General features: G+C 50.9%; 1 protein-coding gene across 3 annotated transcripts in view; it reads right to left on the bottom strand.

Moving 5' to 3' along the window:
* PBX1 (PBX homeobox 1) overlaps window positions 1–8,360 on the bottom strand; it is a 130,385-nt gene extending 122,025 nt beyond the window's left edge. For all 3 annotated transcript variants that reach the window (XM_084266155.1, XM_084266157.1, XM_084266156.1), the window contains exons 1-2: window positions 8,011–8,360; window positions 5,191–5,264 (exon numbers count right to left, since the gene is read on the bottom strand). In XM_084266155.1, coding sequence (XP_084122281.1) covers window positions 5,191–5,264; window positions 8,011–8,201 — 265 coding nt within the window. In that variant the 5' untranslated portion in view covers window positions 8,202–8,360. The remainder of the gene's footprint in view (window positions 1–5,190; window positions 5,265–8,010) is intronic.
* Window positions 8,361–17,134: the final 8,774 nt, after the last annotated feature.

Below are 17,134 nucleotides of genomic sequence, written 5' to 3'. Positions count from 1 at the left end.
AACTAATTAAGCCTGCTCCGTTCAAAGAGCTCCAACCACATGCTACCAGGGGAGGGGAAGAAAATATAAAATTAAAATGGAAAAAGAAAAATCTCCCTGCAAGCAGGGTCCTTCAAAGCCACCCATCCCCAGCAGATCCCGATGGACAGTGCTATGCTGGAAGATGAAAACGAAGAAAAAGGACACGCTACAGCAACACAGGTGCAACACTGAAAACCATGCTCCTTCCAGCCACAAGGAGCTATTGGACATGTCCCCCCCTTCCCATCAGGGTGACTGGTTTCCATCCCCTCCCAGTCAGTCCCCAGAGATGGCCACTCCTCTCCGGTACTAGAGCCTTCCACCGAAGTCTCCCACACACTCCCTTCCCTCCCAAACCATCCTTTTCTTCCAGCCCCTTGAGCATTCCCTTCCCTCCTTTCCCTTGAAGACATCAGGTTTCCTGAAGCAATTGTGAGCTGCAGAGAGGTTTCCTCAGGCAGGGCTGCCTGGATGCCCCGCTCTGCCAAAATATTTTGCTTATCCCCAGGGCAGCCACAGCAGGGATGTGGCAGACCCTGCTCCTGTGAGGAGCCGATGCGGCTGGGAGAGAGAAGCATCATTTCTACCTCCTAAGCCTCTCAACCAGAGTGGAGAAAAAACCCCAATAACAATAATAATCATAAATATCAAAGTAAAGACTTCCTTCCCATTGAAGAGCAGGAGGGGGAGTAGCCAGGCGAGAGCTGGAACCTGCCGGGACCAGAGTGGGGACCCCGATGCTCTGGGGCTGGAGCACCAGCACTTTCATTACAAAATTCAAATCGGGGTATTTAACTCTCCCCTGCACCTTGGAAAGCCTCCTGGGAATGCGGGATAAGGAGGATAGCAGGGTTTGAAACCTCAGAGAAGGGCTGGGGTGCACAGCAGGAGGGTGGGGAAGGAAAGCAAGGTGCTCATCCCACCCTGTGAAAAACTTCATCCGAGGGGCCTCGGACTTGCCAGTCTACCCCACTTAGAGGTGTCCCCAGAGCCCCAAAACCACAAGCACTGTGCACACTGCAGCTACCCCCCTTCTCCTCATGCTGCTCATGATGGGGCTTGAGTTGGGGGGGGGTGAGGGGGGTGGTGGGAAGAGAGAAAGGAGGGAATAAGAAAGAAAGAAACCCCATATCATAATTGCTATATTAAAGAGAAATAGCAGGCAAGAATAATAAGAGAGGTGTCAGAAGTGAAATACAGTAACAGACATTAAAAAAAAAAAGACTACAGTTCTGCAATGGGGGTGTTAATTGAACACAGAGCTGGAGAGAACAAAGGGGTGTTAAGGAAGAAAAGAAGGGGAAAAAAATCCTACCTCCTCCAAAGAACTGATTTGAGTTAAGTTTGGTGAAGATAATGCACAGGGAAAGGTAGCTAAGAGGCACCTTATATAGCTATTATGTTCTAAAATTAAAAAAAAAAATAAACCCATTATTCAACAACAATTGCACGGCTAATCAGTGCTGTCTATAAATATTCCACTTCTTAAATCCTGCCCCCCCACCCCCCCCCGTTGGTGGTATGTATATTTTCTTTTAAACCTGAATACCTTCAACACCGACAGGCGAGGGGGGGGGGCATTAAGAAAATAAAAATCTGGAGGTTTCAAACACAAAGTCAGGGTCTTTTTAAGAAGTAGAATTTGCCCGATGGCCTCACCTCCCCCAAAAGAGTGGAGAAAGTGAAAGGATGGGAAAAGCTCTTAAGGAGGAGGAATCAGATTAAATGGTCATATATCCTGCGCTCAGTCTCTCCCTGCCGAACGAGATGGGAGTTGGGAAAGGCTCACAGCTGAAATAGATGCTGCTGCGTTTTGACAGCAGATATTTTCCAGTTTGCCATCCAAGGACCCCACGTCTGCGTAAGCCTTGCCTGATTCTTCTGCTTAGCTATTCTGCTCATGCAGAGAACAGCTTAAAAAAAAAAAACATACCAAGAGAGGAAAAAAGCAAGAGAAGGGGGGAAAAAAAAAACCCCAGCCATAAAGACACAGCCCCTAACCCTGCCTTCAAACTTTTTATAAAATCAGCAACGTGATTTCCGATTTCAACCCCTATTGACGGAGGAATCAATTGTATTTAGGACAACAATGCCTCCCATTTCCATAATTATTATTCCAAAAAGCCAGCCAGCCATTTGAAGGCAGTCCTGCCCCTTCCCTCACAACAAAGCGGCCAACAGCAAGTGAAAACACACCAAATGAACACCGACAACTTCTACAGGAATTTAAGAAGCAGTTTCCCCCCCACACTCCACACACACACACACTCCCACTCGGACCAAACCTCAACTTTTCTTACTTTTAGATAGACATCACCCCAAAAGCAGTTACCTCCAGGTCGCAGACAAAAAGGCAACCCACCAAGCTCTTATTATTATTTTTAAAAGCATTTATAAAGGCTTTAAAACAACCAAAGAGCCCGAGTGCAAAAGGGAACTCTTCGGCCAACACAGACGACCTCTTTTTCCCCCCAAGAACTTTATGGACACTTTGGGTTTGCTGGAGACAACGTTAACACTATGAAATATTAGCCGTAATGTTGCGAGAGACGGTGGTAAAGTCTCCGTAAGGCTCTGGAGTCACTTAAATCAGGCAGTGGGATAACTGAACGCACATTTCTGCACATCATAACGCCGGGGGGGGAACGATGTACGCATGCACTTTCCAACACCCACCAGTGACCACAAACAATCACCAGGATTTCAAAAGGCAACACATGTAAAAAAAAAAAGACCAACAAAAAAAAAAATGGGAAGCTAACTGGAAAGTGGGAAGAGAGAGAGAAGTTGGCTCAACTTTCACGCCGCTGCCCACAAGGAAGGAGTGAGCAAACAGAAGCAGGCGGTACCCTCAGCCCCAGAAAAGAAATCACACTGCTAACTTCCTCCTAGCATCAGGCCCGCAAAGCAATAATTAGAAAAAAATAAAATAAACAAACCAAAACCATCTGGCCCTTCGCTTCCTTACAAAGCACATCTTTGGGGGATGCAGACGGGGGAGAGAGGAGGTTGTCTTAGAATTTGCGAAGTAAAATAATTCACTGTAAAGCTAGACGAGGGGAGATAAAAGCCATCCCAAAAGCCATATCAATTCGACCTGCTCGGAGGCCTCCGTACAGCGGCCCTGTAGCCAAGTGAACCAGGCACAACAGCAACAAATAAAATTAAAAATAAGAGTCTGACAGCCCCGACCCACACCTGAATATCCTTTATTTCCAGCGGCACGCTTCATCCCATGCGAGGTCTCTTGAATTCCCTTTGCAGACAGGAATTATCTCACCCAGAGACTATGGGTACACGCAGCTCCTCATCCCTCCCCAGGACACCTTGGCATCCCCACAGATCCCTGCATTTCCCACCAGGTTTGGCCCCAGAAGATTCCCCATCCCCTAACTTCGGGACTGCACTGATAGCAAAGCCGAGCGGGGATTAATCAGTTATCCTGCCAAAAAGTACTCCTGTACAGACAACGGCATCAAATACATACAGAGAAAAAGGCAGATGAATGTTTTCTTTGGTTCACACAAAATAAACGTAGAAAGAGAGGGGAAGGAAAGGAACTTGGTGGCTGCTTTTTTTTTTTTTTTTGGGGTGGCATGAAGGGAAAGACTATAAAACCACCCATAAAAATTTATCTCTAGGCAGACTGCCTCACCTCGCATCATACGAATGCTACAGAGGTTCCCATACCAAACCCACAGCTTGATATTACGGGAATCCCACAAGGAAGGGCTCCTCAGGAAGGTCAGACCCGGCCACGCAGCCGCGAGGGCTTCAGAGAGCCAAATGCCATCGGTAGGTGCTTTGTCTGGGCTACGCGCTGCACAAACAACCTTTAACAAAGGGCCCCCTTAGTCATTTTATATATATTGCAAGAGTCAAGTAATTGTATTTTCAATCAGCTGCTCACGCTAGGAGGTTTATATATGTGTGTGTGTGTATTTAAGGAAAGAAAAAAATAAGAGCCAGATTCAGGTTTCCAAAAGCTGTTCCCCTTTTATGTGTAACTATCAATGTATATCAACTGGGTGTGCAATCATATTTATTGTCACTTTCATTCATGTCATGCCCTTGCTTATATGGTTTAGATATGAATTATTGACTGTTACAGTCCTTGTTGTAAAAAGGGAGGGGGGGGGCGGGAAGAGAGAAGAAGTCAAGTACTTCGCAGCGTGCTAAAGCAAGGCAGCTGGATCAGCATGAAAAAGCCCACGGATTGCCGCTGGTCGGCTCAGAAAGCCAACAGCAGAGATGAAACACACATACACACAGCCCCCCCCTCCATGCCAAATGTCCATCACTCCCCCCCCCACCCGTTTTCTTAATCAAAAAAAGAGAAAAGGAGGGATTCCGACAAATAAATAAATAAGTGGTGCATGTTACTAAATGTCCTTCCCTGAGCATCTGTTGTTTAAGATCACCCTTGATTGATGACTGCTATTTTTTAATTGTTGCTTTTAAAATTTAAATGCCCCCCTGGGATGTGTTATAAGTGTGTTAGTACATGGTAGGAGGTCTGGAAAGTGGGAAACGGCAGAACCAACGCTCTCATGCCATTAGCTTCTTTAGAAGCCTGAGAACACCCCATGCCATAAAACAACAGTACCCTAAAGTAACTAACAATCTAATATATTGCTTTCACTAAAGGCAACTGACAACTCGCTCTTATGTGAGCTAGCCAGGATGATTGGCAGACAAGAGCATTTTAACCCTTTCTTTAAAAAAAAAAAATAATAATAAAGGAAACCTTTCTATGTATTTGAACAGCACTAGTAGTAGAGCTGCACCATTTCGTTGTGCTGGGTTTTGTCCCCCACTCTGTATTGAGATTATTATTTTAACACAGCGCCGTGTCTTGAAGAAGAAACCAGAGCAAGAGCGAAATTGCAAGGGGTTTTGATTTTTTTTTCCCCCCTCTTCTCCCCAGAAAAAGCAATAAATAAAAAGAGTCTATACAATAGAAATTAAACCATGATATTTTCCCTTCCAGACACAAACCACATCATGCAAGTCCACTGCCAGAAGCATTAAATAACAGCGAGTTATTTCTCCCCACTTAAATACTGCTACGTAGGGATGAGGGGGGGTGGGACCCCTAAACGTGGTGGACTAAAACCCTCAAACAGCAAAAAGAAAAATGATGCAGAGCCAACAGCACTGATTTCCTACCTGTTTTTTCTTTGATTTCACACAAGACATTAAAAAGGGCTGGCTTCATCCTGTGGCAGTTTAAAGCGTGTTTCCTGGAGAAAAAGAGAAAAGAGGGGAGGGTGAAGTTTGGATGTCACCAGGAGGAACAACTTTCCAAATTCACACTGCCTGGCATGTGCGTGCCGGAGGTATGGGGGGGACACGACACACACGGTTGAGCCCCCCCCAGCCCGGCCACCATCCCTGTCAGGACTTGAGTGGCGATGCTGCAGAACAGCCACCTACCCAACGCAGCAGAGATGAATTACGCCAATTTAGGAATGGCTTGAAAATCGCCTTTGCCACCGAGCAGCTCCCACCCCCGGCGCGAGCCAGGCGATGCACCGAGCTGAAGCCAGCAGCTTTTGGGAGCCAAGTTCGGTTCAACTGCCTTATTCCACCGGCTCGCTCTGTCCCCCCACCTCCAATATTAAACCCAGCCACGGAGCTTTATCAGGTTCATCCTGCAAGGCAGAGGGGAAATAAAGCCCTCCTTGCCCCAGTGCTAGAAACATCCTCTGCTTAAAAGCTGTCAGTTCAGGGGGATTTCAGCGCTCAATTTGGAGGCACACGCACGCAGAGAGAACCCCGCTCCTCTACCTCCGTGCTACTTACATCCAGCTTATTTGCAGGTGTTAAAATTTAATTCTTTACATTTGGGACAGTAAACAGATTTCAAGAACACAGCCGGCTGCTTCTGGGAAGGGGAGGGCGTGCTATTCAGCGCCTTTCTTTTCGGCTGCTGTTATTTCAGAGCTGCCTGTTCTCCTGTGGGCTTTGGGGGAAAGAAAAGAGTTGGGGGGGGAGAGGGCAGACGGTTTTAAATCGGCTGGTTTTGAAACTCACCGTGCGCCTGCCGAGGCAAAGAAAGAGCATGATTTGGTATTTTCTCTTAAGCCATAGGATCATTTAGCCAAGGGTTTAGTCATATAGAAGGGCTGTTGCTATCAGGCGCCGGTTACAGGATTTCTGTTTACCAACCGAAATTACACGCAAAGACGATGTGAACATCTGGCAAACATTCACACTACTTACCCCACCACCCACAACATGTTAAAAAGATTTATATATCTGATGAAGTCTCTCAAAGGTATATACCCTCGCAGAACCACAGAGTCCCCTTATCAGCACGCCCAGATGGGTGCAGACATTTGGGTATACACAAATCACGTACATATGCTGGAGGGGCCCTCTTACAAATAACGCTGACACTTTGCATCTTCCCCAAAACTTCATTTTAAAACAAAACAAAAAAAAAAAAAGAGAGGAAAATAAAAGGAAAAAAAGAGGCAGCGAAACAAGCACGCAATAGTGGGATGGACAGAAGAAACACAAAGCCAAAGATCACTGATAAATACAGTGTGTTTGGTACTTCAGAATTAAAAATTATAATAGTAGTAATAATAATATTATTAAGAAAAGCACTGTGAGGAAGCAGCTGAAACAGTCCAGCAAAGCAAACCCATAAAGCCTTCTCCTAGCTCTGTTCTGCTTTGGTTTTATTGATTTGATTAACTACACTAAATTACCCAGGCAGGAACAAGCACAATTCCTGCAACTTTCCGAAGGAAGATTCCCCTCACTGCCCCAGGTCTGGCCAGGGAGAAAGTGCATGATTTGCACCTCCTAACAGCTACTCTGCCCCTGCAAGAACATAAGAGAATTAATAGGATCAGCCCAGCAGCAAGCCTTTTCGGCAAGCAGGAGCTTTATGCGAAACAAGAAGGTGAGGATAATGTAAGCTGAGGTTTGGGGGGGTGTGTGTGGGGAGGTACTTTTATCCCTCTGGAAGTTGTTATTAAGTGAGTTTTGGGGCTGTGCGGTGCATTTTTCCAGGAATACTGTATTCTAGCAATCTGCTCCGGCTCGGGGCATGAATGCCAGGGAAAGGCCACCACCACACCTCGCAGCTCTGGCAGCCCACAAGAAATCTCAAGTGTACTCCAGGCAATTCAGGGCAACTTTGTTTTTTTTTAATTTTTATTGTTCCTTCAACCATGCCTTCAATTTGGGGATTTATTCCCCCCACACACACCTTAACTTTTGCCAGTGACTTTGAAGGTGTGCGCGAGGTCGTGCTCCTTGAAGCTGGGGGCAATTTGGTTACTGCCTCTTACAGCCTTTATTTTTTCCCCCCTTTTTTAAACACCTCTGCAATTAAGGGAGGGGGGAAGGGAGTATTAAAAACTTCCACGTGCGTCCCCCAAGCACAAAACCTCGGCCTCAAAATTAACACCACCACAGGGCCCTAAAGAAGAACATTACTAACGCCCCTTCAAAAAAAACAAATGGAGCAGCACTTTGTGCCTCTTTCGGGGAAGCCTAAAGCAGGGTCGTCGTCGTCCCCCCGCTCCAACAACCCTCTCCCTCCGGAGTTAACACACATTTCCCCCCTCCCCCCCCGCCAAAAAAAGGCAGGGAGAAGCCAGGCCGCCCGCCCGGCCGAGCCCGAGAGCTCCGATGGGGAAGGGGCCGGGGGGAGGCGGGATGGAAAGGGGGGTGCTGCGGGCGCTGCGACCCCCGAAACAAACACCAAGTGGGGAAGGAGGGGAAGGAGGGGATTAAGCCGTCTCCCTTTTTTCCTTTTCCCCTTCCCACGTCCCGGATCTCCCGGCAGCAGGGACACCCCCCCCCATTCCCCGCGATGTGCCCCGCGGCCGGGCGCGCTGCCCCCGCCGGACAACAAAGGCCGGGCCGGGACGCGGGGGAAACTTCCTCGGCACCTGCCCCCTCCCCAACTCCCCCCCCCCCCCCACCCCGTCCACCCTCCGCCGCCCGGGGACGGGCCGCCGCTCTCACCTGGCCTGCGCTTCGTCCAAACTCTGGTCCGTGATGGTCATGATCTGCTGTAAGATGTCTCCGATGTCCTGCTTCCTGCCTGCCTCCCCCTCCGCCCCGCCTGGTCCATCCTGCATGTGCTGGGACAGGCCCGGGTGCCCCGGCATCCCCACCCCGCTGTGCGTGTGCATCAGCCGCGGCTGGTCATCCATCGCCGGCCCCCGGCCCCCGCTCCGCCGCCGCCTCCTCCTGCCCTGGTTGCCGGGAGCGGCGCGGCTGGGCTGGCCGCCTGGCTCCTCGCTTTCTTTTCTTGCTCGCTTTCTTCTTCTTCTTTCCTCTCCCCCCCCCTCCTCCTCCTCCTCCCCAGCCTCTTCCTCTTCGCTTTTTATTTATCCTTCACGCTGGCGCCCGGCTCCGCGGCGGAGAGGAAGAGGAGGAGGAAGGAAAAAATGTTTCAAAAAAAAAAAAAAAACCGAGAGAGAGAGAGAAAAGAAAGAGGGGAAAAATCCCTTTGGCTGCTGGAGGAGGAGGAGGAGGAGGAGGAGGGAGAGAGGGAGGGAGGAGGGAGGGGGGAAGGAGGAGGAGGGAGGGAGGGAAGGGGGGGGTTCCGGGGAAGGGAGGGGAAACGGCGGCGACTCCAAAAGCAGGGCAGCTCAGCCCCGCGCCCGGGGAGGCAGCGGGCGGGCCGGCGGGGCAGGGTCTGCGCCCGGGGAGGCGGCGGCAACGGCGGCGGCAGCAGTAGCAACGGCCGCGGCGGGGCGGAGCGGGGCGGCCGCCCGCGATGGCAGCGCCGGGGCTGCCGGGGCCGGAGCGCGGCGGAGCCCCCGCGCTGCGGGGGAGGGCTCCAAACTTTCCCCCACCCTCGGGCCGGACTCGGGGCTGGCTGGCGGCCCGCACCGCTCCACGGCCGGCAGCGGAGCCCCCCCCTCCGCCGGGCCTGCGCGCACCGCTCCCGGCCCTCGCTGCCTGCTTTTGTTCGGCTCCGGACTCCTCAAACTGGCACGGAGGAGCCCGGGGGGCGGGGGGAGGAAGGGGCAGCGGCGCCTCCCCGCCCCCCAGGCCCCATTGGCGGCGGCAGCGGGAAGGCCGGCCCCCACGGGCCGCCCCGCCTCCTCCGCGGCCGCCCGTCAATCTCCGGGTTCAGAGGTGGGCCGGGGGCCGCGCCCCGCCCGCGCCTTAAAGCGGCCTCGGCCGCCGGGTGGAGGGGGAAGGGGCGGTGCGGCGGCCTTGGAGCGGGTTGGCCGTTGAGGCTTCGGCTTGTGGGGATTTACCCGCCCCCCCCCGCCGGCAGGCCGGCCGGCTTCTCGCGCCTCTCTTAGCGTTTGCTCTCTCAGCCCCGGCTCGGGCCCTGGCCCGCCTCCCCGCAGAGCTGTGCCCCGCAGCCTTCTCGCCGCCCCTCGGGCAGCCCCCGGGCCTTCTCGCCGCCGACCAGCCGGCTCTGCCCCCTCACGCTGCCGCGTCGGGCCCGTATGCGAGGCGGGAGAGGGGTCCCCGCTCGTCCGAAACCCCCCCGTGGGCTCCTTCCCTCTCACCTCAGCCGCTGCCGTCCCCTCACGGTGCCATGTCTCTCCTTCCTCCTCCCGGTCCCGCAAGCGGGGCCTTCCCAAGCGCATCTGTCTGGACGGCGTCCCGCACCCCACGGTCCCACGCGCACTAGCAGAGGTCCCACGGCCCCCAAGCCTGCTGTTCAGGCACACGTGTCCCGGTGTGGCGGCTTCTCCGGCCCTTTTAGACATCCCGGGGGCCTGAGACCATCCAGCGTCCAAGAACCCCCCGTGTACAGTGAGCCGGCATGGCCCTAAGACCCAGCTTGCTTGCGGATTTGGATTTAGAAAAGAATAAACGGAAGGTAGCCACAGTGACACGAAGATTTGTGTGGGGGATGCTCTCATCACATCCTTTTCTCAGATTTGAGGGCTGCCAGCTCCAGGCTTCTCATAACACGAGGGAAGATGGACCCAGCCCCGGTTCCAGACCTGGGTGCAGGCTGGGGAAAGAGGCATCAGGTTGATTGGAAGAGTGGGACAAAAAAGGAAAAAAAATATTTTAAAAAAGGCAATTGTTTTGCTTCCACTCTTCTCCTTTTTAATGAAACACTTTCCAGTGTTTTAAGCAAAACATGACTTTTCATTTTGAAATTTCCTTTCGAACCATTAAAATGTTTTAAAGTGGTTGAAGGCGAAGTGAGATGTTTTGATTTTTGTCGCTATGAAATGTTTCACTCAACACACTCTTTCTGTTTCTTGATTTGCCAAAATTTTTCAAAGGTTTCTGCTTTCTCGCCCAAGACTTATCTCTATATATATTTTTTTCACTTTTCTGAAAAAGGGGAAAAAAAAAAAAGGGAGAAAAATATCCGTTATCTCCATGGCTTCATAGGGAGCGGAACTTTATCCAACAAACAAGGAGCCAAGGACTCCTCTCCTAAGGTCCAAACTTTCAGACACTTAGTCATCCCTTCACGCGCCTGCTTGCACATGAGTCTAGACGCAAGCTGTCTCAAACTCTGGCAGGAACTCTCCCCCCCCCCCCTCCCTCCCCCCCGAGCTCAATCCAGGGTCTTTCAGGTTGGATTTTGAGTGGCTCTAAGGAGAAGGAGCGCAGCCAAAAAGGGACCAGTGGTTTGTGGAGGCAGGGGGACACAGAGACAGGGACATTAGGGACCATGGCACGCAGTGGCCTGCTGACCCCACAGACTCTTGTATTTCACATCCTTCTTCTGCTTCTCGAGCCGTGACACGGTGCCTCAGCACATGAGGTGGACAGGGAGAGAGCAGGAGCCAGAAGAAGACCCTTGGGGGAGCCGGCCCAGGAAGGGTATGAGGCACATGTGGGGAGGAGGCGAGTTGTCTGTGGGGTCAGTGAGCCCCAGGCAGCCCCACGGCTCTGCCCCCCCCACTTCTCCTCACAGGGAGGGTGGCAGAGCAGCCCCAAGGGGAAGCACAGGGTCTGGGGGAGCCATCGGGCCAACACAGAAACGGCCAGGCCCCTGCCTCTGCTGGAGTCTGTAAAATTCCTCCTGTCAGAGATAACTAATCCCAGGGCCTTTACAACACCTCTCCTGAAAAGCACGTTTCATTCCTCCATCTCCTCCCGCCTTCCAAGTGCCTGAGACTGCAATAGGTATTACCGAAAATATTCCCCCCGGGAGCCGACACTGGACTCCCTTAAAACCCAAACACCATCACCCCTCCTTCCCCAAGACGCAAGCGAGCGCTACGGTCTATTATCTCTACACCCACTAAATCTTTCTGAAATAAAGAATAAACATTTCCACCACACGTAGTGTAAGTGTATGTGCCAAGCTGCATCGCTTCCTCTCCTCCGTGGTGGTTATAAAGTGGTTTTGTTTCAATGGTGAAGCAGATGGACAGGTTCCAAGTCTGGCGTCCCCACTCCCTCCGAGTACGGCTAATGCTGTCTTTGGTTTATCACAGATTCCTGAACAAAATGTTTACGGGAGTCTCTTGTTTAAAATCTTGGCTCTGTTGGAGCACAATTCCCATTATTTATTAAATGAAAATCAAGCTCTTGTTAATGCACCATTACCGTGGCAAAGCGGAGCCCTGGCAACCAAGGCCAAACACTTTCTCTGAGCGCCAGGGAAGCATCTCCCCATCATCATCACCCAACACTCACGCCGTGCTGGGATGAAAAGTGGGCTTCTGGTCTCCGATGCCTTAAACATTTTATTTTTGGTGAGGAGAGCCATGGACACTTCTGCTTTGCTGTCCAAAACCGGACACCCCGGAGTCAGAGAGCATACAGATCATCCATAACGTCATGGGAAGGGCTGCACCTGAGACACCTCTGTGGCGATGCCCTTTTCCCTTCACCATAACCAAATTAATTTTCCTCCTGCTTCTGCAAAATCTCTCTCATCTATTCCATGGAAAATCCCAAACCCTTCCTCTTTTCCAGCCAGCCGCATCCCCCATAGCGCCGCGAGCTCCAGCTGGATAGTTGCTCTGGGCTTGAAGCGCGGCACAGTTTACATTCCTAAACGGTTTTCAGAGGAGACTCTTAAACTTTCCCGGAAACGTTGAATTGCCGCTTTGAACTGATTGTTTATTTGTCAATTTAGCCATTAACCTTCTTCCTTACTCCTTTGGCTTTTGATAAGACAGAAAAATGTCAAAGGGGAGGGAAATAGGCTCAGAATTATTTCCCCTGGCGAAGGATCCCAGTCCCCAGAAGCGAAGGGAGTCTTCTCATCAATTTTAGTGGAGACACAGCTTCACCAGTGGTGCCAGGTTAAATCAGCCTTCAAGGTTTCACAGGGCTCGTGCATTAGACTTGAGCAAAGGAATTCTGGAGCAATCTCAAGGTGTAGATCTCAAAGCCCTTTCGAAAGGAGCTCAATAATGCTGGGTCCCATTAAAGGGAGGGACAGGAGGTGGGAAGAACTAGCTGGGCAGTCAGAGAGTCAAAAAGGATTCCCACTTGCCCCGTTCCCATCCCCTGCATCACCTCCAGTTTGCCCAGGTCATGGTGTATCCTGATAAAAACACGTCTTTTAATTAAATGCATCACTTAGTTAATATCTCCTATCTGCAAAACTAAATGCTATAGCTGAAGGAGAGGGGATTGGTGGCTGCAGAGGCCAAAATTCATTCCATCTGAACTCGTTGTTTGCAGCTTATTCAGATGCAAGTAACAGAATTCTTACCCTCGGAAGTTTACCAAAAAGGCAAACGGCTTTTCCCAATAGCTGACATAAACGTGTAAGTGCTACCAAACATATTTACATGTTCGAAATAGATGGTATAATTACAATGAGTTATAGTCAATATTCAGGCTTTCCCGGGTTTAAGTGCTACCTCCTGATACAGCACAGCGCATCCTTTAATTGTGATCACGTGGCTCTTTCTTAGAGACTCGTGCCATTCCCCCCCCCCTCCCCAAACCGTCTGTAATTGAAAAGAAAATGGCATTGTTTAAAAGAAATTCTCTGCCCTCCTGGAAATAAACAGGTGACTTCCCTTACTGAGCATCCTATTTCTGGGACTTTGACGTTGCAGCAAACCATCTGTAACGTCCTTTCGGACATTTTTCCAGACCCCACATTTGAATTTCAGGGAGGAAATGCAGTTTTTGAAGGTTCAACAAAATAAGGGTTTTGAAAACAAGTTAGGTGAAACCTATCAAAGGAAAACATCAACAAAAGCAGGCACGGAGTCTTCTAATAACAGCAGGGCTATTCCACACTGGAGTAGAAAGGACTTTCCCCTTCTTTCAGCTGATGTTCCTCACAGGATACAGAATAGCCGTTAAATTCACTTTTATCTTGTCTCTCTCCTTCTTCAAAGTGCTTCTATAAACAGAAAGCCACATTAGAGGGACAAACACATGACTGTATTCCACAGCTTCTCTGGGACATCTCCCAAGTCAGGCCTCCAAAGGAGACCTCCTCTTCACCACCAGCGCTATGGGCTCACTGCTGCAGTAAGGTCCTTGGCAGATGATTTTCCAATGCAGCATATCCCTAGTCACCTCTTACAGATGGGGAAATGGAGGGACAAGAAGGAGGAGGGCCTTTCCTCTGTGAACCACTGGCAAAAGCTGAGGCTGTCACCCAAATGTGATGATGTAACACCTACCTTCATCACTCTCAGTATCTGTCAGAGAAATACCTGCTGCCTCGTGTGAATAGGTATCTACAATGGCGCTTTTTTGTGTGTCTCAGCCACAAACTCATGGATTTGGGTTGTTTTCTACCACATCATGAACCTTCAAGTGGTCTTCATGGAGTTCATCTGCAGGCAGAAGTTGGTTTTCCTCTTTTGAGCTTTACATGGATTTCCAAGGCTGAGAAAGGCTCAGCTATGGCTTTCTGATTTCACATTCATAAAAGAGGGGTTTGAGGCTATCCCCAAAGACAGTTCTCACCAGCCCTGAGTAAAGAGACAGCGCAAGCAGCCTCGGCCCCTGCACAGCAGTAAAGTTGGTGGGAAGTGTCTGTGTCCCCCCCATGCGAAGTTCTACCAAGATGACCCTCGCTGCTGTCTGAGCTAGAGCCCTGCCATCCCACACACCCCTCAAGTTGCCCACCACCACAAAGCAGTGAGCAAAGAAGAGGTCACAGCGAGAGACCTAAGTCTGTACAGCAGTAAGCAAGCCAAGAGCTCCAACTTGCTGACTCTCTTTTCGATAAAATCCCCCCCCTCCCTTGGCTTGTTCACAGATTCCTCCAGTCTCTCTCACAGGGGTTTTGACCCAGTGTTCCCGCAGGCTTTCCTATTATCAGCTGTCCCATCCTTTCTACACAACTGCTGGAGTTGGACCTTAGCCTTTCGTTTCATTTTCATTTGGCTTCTTCCCCAACTTCCCATATTTGAGCACTTTGCTTATTATCAGTCTAGTCCCTCCTGTAGGTTTTTTCAGCTCCATTCCACTAATTGGTTGGAGCGTGGGCCCAGCATTCCCTAAAAGAGAGTCCCTTCCCCTTGCACACCGTCACTGCCACGTGCTCAATGCTCTCCCCAGGCTCCTTGAGCAGGAGCAACACTTCTTCTCCAGAAGGTGCCGGTGTCCTTGTCTGAATAGGTCTGAGACAGTGATCGATATAATCCCTGATATACGATTGTGTCCCATATTGGTTCTTCACAGCCCAGGAAACACGTCCCCTGGCAGGCTCTGAAGGTTGTGGGACAGACAGATAGGCTTCACAACCAGACATCCATTTTCACTATTGCTCTTAGCAGCAGCTTTCCCAGTAATATCCCTGTATTGCACAGAACCTTGGGAAGCACCGAATTTCAAGAAGCTGACAGCCTCGAACCAGGACATGGACTTCAGTTCCAACAAACAGAAAACATTGGGGTTCTCTTACAGTCAGGAGAACCAAAGATGCTTCACATCACCCTTGTCGATGACCTTGTCTTTCCAGAACACAAGCCACCACCACTTCCCTGCAGCTCCCAGGTCACACAGAGGTGTCAAAACCACTTCCCTCTCACTTGTGAGCAAGGAGGCAGCGCTGCAGAGAGAATAACCACAAATCACAGCAGCAGCTCTCCTGTCCCCAGGCCCAACCCAAGTTCACCAAGGACTGTACTTTCCTTTTACCTGCAATGCTTAATTTCTTACCATGCTTTCCCAGGAGGAAAAAATCTCACCTAGAATTGCTGTCAAGTCACATATCGCATCTCACCCCCGAAAGACTTAGGCAGCTTAAGCCTAGAAGAAAGATAAACTCAAATGCTGCTTGTTCGATAAGGGCACATCTACGCTCCAGCAGCAGCTGGTTACTGTGGGACACATGGGAGCTGGAAGCCAGGATGGGGGAGTAGGTTGCCCACCCCAGGCACTGTTTTCCAGAGGGGCCAGCCAGAAACAAGAGGTTGTCACTCGCTCTGAACGACAGCAAAGCCTGCAAAGCAAAAGCTGTTCATGATCTGTGGAGAGCTCAAAGCCACCTAGCACTCGTGTTCAGTGGGTGGCCTGCTGACCCCGGCAGCTTGCCTTATGCTAGGGAGGGAACGCCCCAGCCCAGAGGATGGAAAGTCAGGTTCAGTAGTATTGTGGCTTGGGGAAAGGGTCTTGTTGGGCCAAAGGAGATGGAGGTCTTAGATGCTGCTCTGCAATCTTCCACACAGCAGCAGCTGTGGCTTTCCCACCTTTGTGTTTAATGAGTGCGAAAGTCAAGGCGTCCAAGGGATGAGGCTCTTTGGGAGAGGGCTGGAAGATGCTTGCCAGAGGGATGGAAAAAGGATGAGAGCACCGTGGTCACTGCAATGGGGAAAACAGAAGGACACATAAAACTCAAAAAGCTTTTAACTCAAATGTGCTGCTTTTCCCTCAGTTTCATACTGGGGAGGGTCCCCAAAGGATGTAAATCAATGAACCTGATTTGAAGCAGTACTGATTTACTCATGGTAAAGACCTGGCTTTAAAATTTGAGAGGGCCCAAGCGGGTGTTGCACAGGAGCCTGTATTTCAGGGCCCAAGCTGGGAGGACCCCACGCAGCTCATGCTGCCCTGGCCTCAAATAAAAGAGCCAAAACTCCTCCTGTGTTCAGCCTCTTCCTCCAGCTAATTGTTCTTTCCCCAGTTGGATAGTCTATTTCTGGAGCAATACAAGAATTAGGACAGAGAGAAAGACAGACACTGGCAGAATCCAAGGAGGAGGAGAAGAGTTCTTCCAGGTCCCCACGGAACAAGCAGTACTGGGCTCCCAGCAGCCGGATGGGGATGGGGTGGGGGGAGAGAAATGGGAGAAGCATCCTAGGGGATGCAGACCACCATGAGCAGAGGTCAAAGGGAGGAGAGGCAAAGGCAGCCACAGCTGTTTGGTTTCGTGGGGAAGGGAACACAGGTGGTTATAGTCAGCTCCAGACTGAAATGCATGTCCTGTGGCCAGCCCAGGGGTGGGCAGCAGATACAGAAGTAGCAAAGGGACATGTGCTGACCCAAAGGTGCCCTGTACCTTGTCCTCAGAGAGCTGCCCTGAGCATGAAGGACAGTGCTCAGCACGTTCAGCCGCTGTTAGGTCAGGCATCACTCTGCCTCTGCTGCAATGCCCCCAGCTCTGCCCACAGCAGCCAACGGGCCTGCTGACCCCCAGGCAACTCCATCTCCCTTCCCAGCCGGCTCAGTGCCGGGAATGCAAACCATCCCGCTGAGACATGCCCTTTCTATTTCCACTTCTCCCTCCCATTCAGCTGCAACAGAGCGAGGCTGGGAAGGGTCAGACTCACCACATGAAGCCCAAGACTCAATGTAAACCAGGGAGAGCTGTTCCCAGGGCTTGGGATGGAGCATGGGGAAATGATGGGCACATCTCCTGAAACCTCAGGAGTTTGCCAGCCTTGTGATCTGAAGTCAAGGCTGTCAGGGACCGCTCAGAGCTTGTAACAGTGGTTATCCCCCTTTGAGCTAAGGGGCTGCCTTGGAAGCTTCAGACAGTCACTGCTCCACATGAGAAAGGGGACTCCTTGCACAGGTACTCTAGACACATCTGGCCAGCTGCTGCTCCTGGGCATTGCCCTGCGGTTGAAGTCAAAGGCATGAGACTGGAGGAAGAGCAAAGGCTTAGTCTAGCCAGGTCTGGAGCACAGGGCAGCGTGGGTAGCACCCTGCTTTACTCCTTGCCCCAGGAAGGGGCATGTGCTATTCTATTCTATTCTATTCTATTCTATTCTAT

This window comes from Gallinula chloropus (assembly GCF_964237585.1).
Source record: "Gallinula chloropus genome assembly, chromosome: 6".
NCBI classification, from domain to species: domain Eukaryota; kingdom Metazoa; phylum Chordata; class Aves; order Gruiformes; family Rallidae; genus Gallinula; species Gallinula chloropus.
Note: the sequence above shows the minus strand (reverse complement) of the source record. Positions and strands in the feature narration are given on the sequence as shown.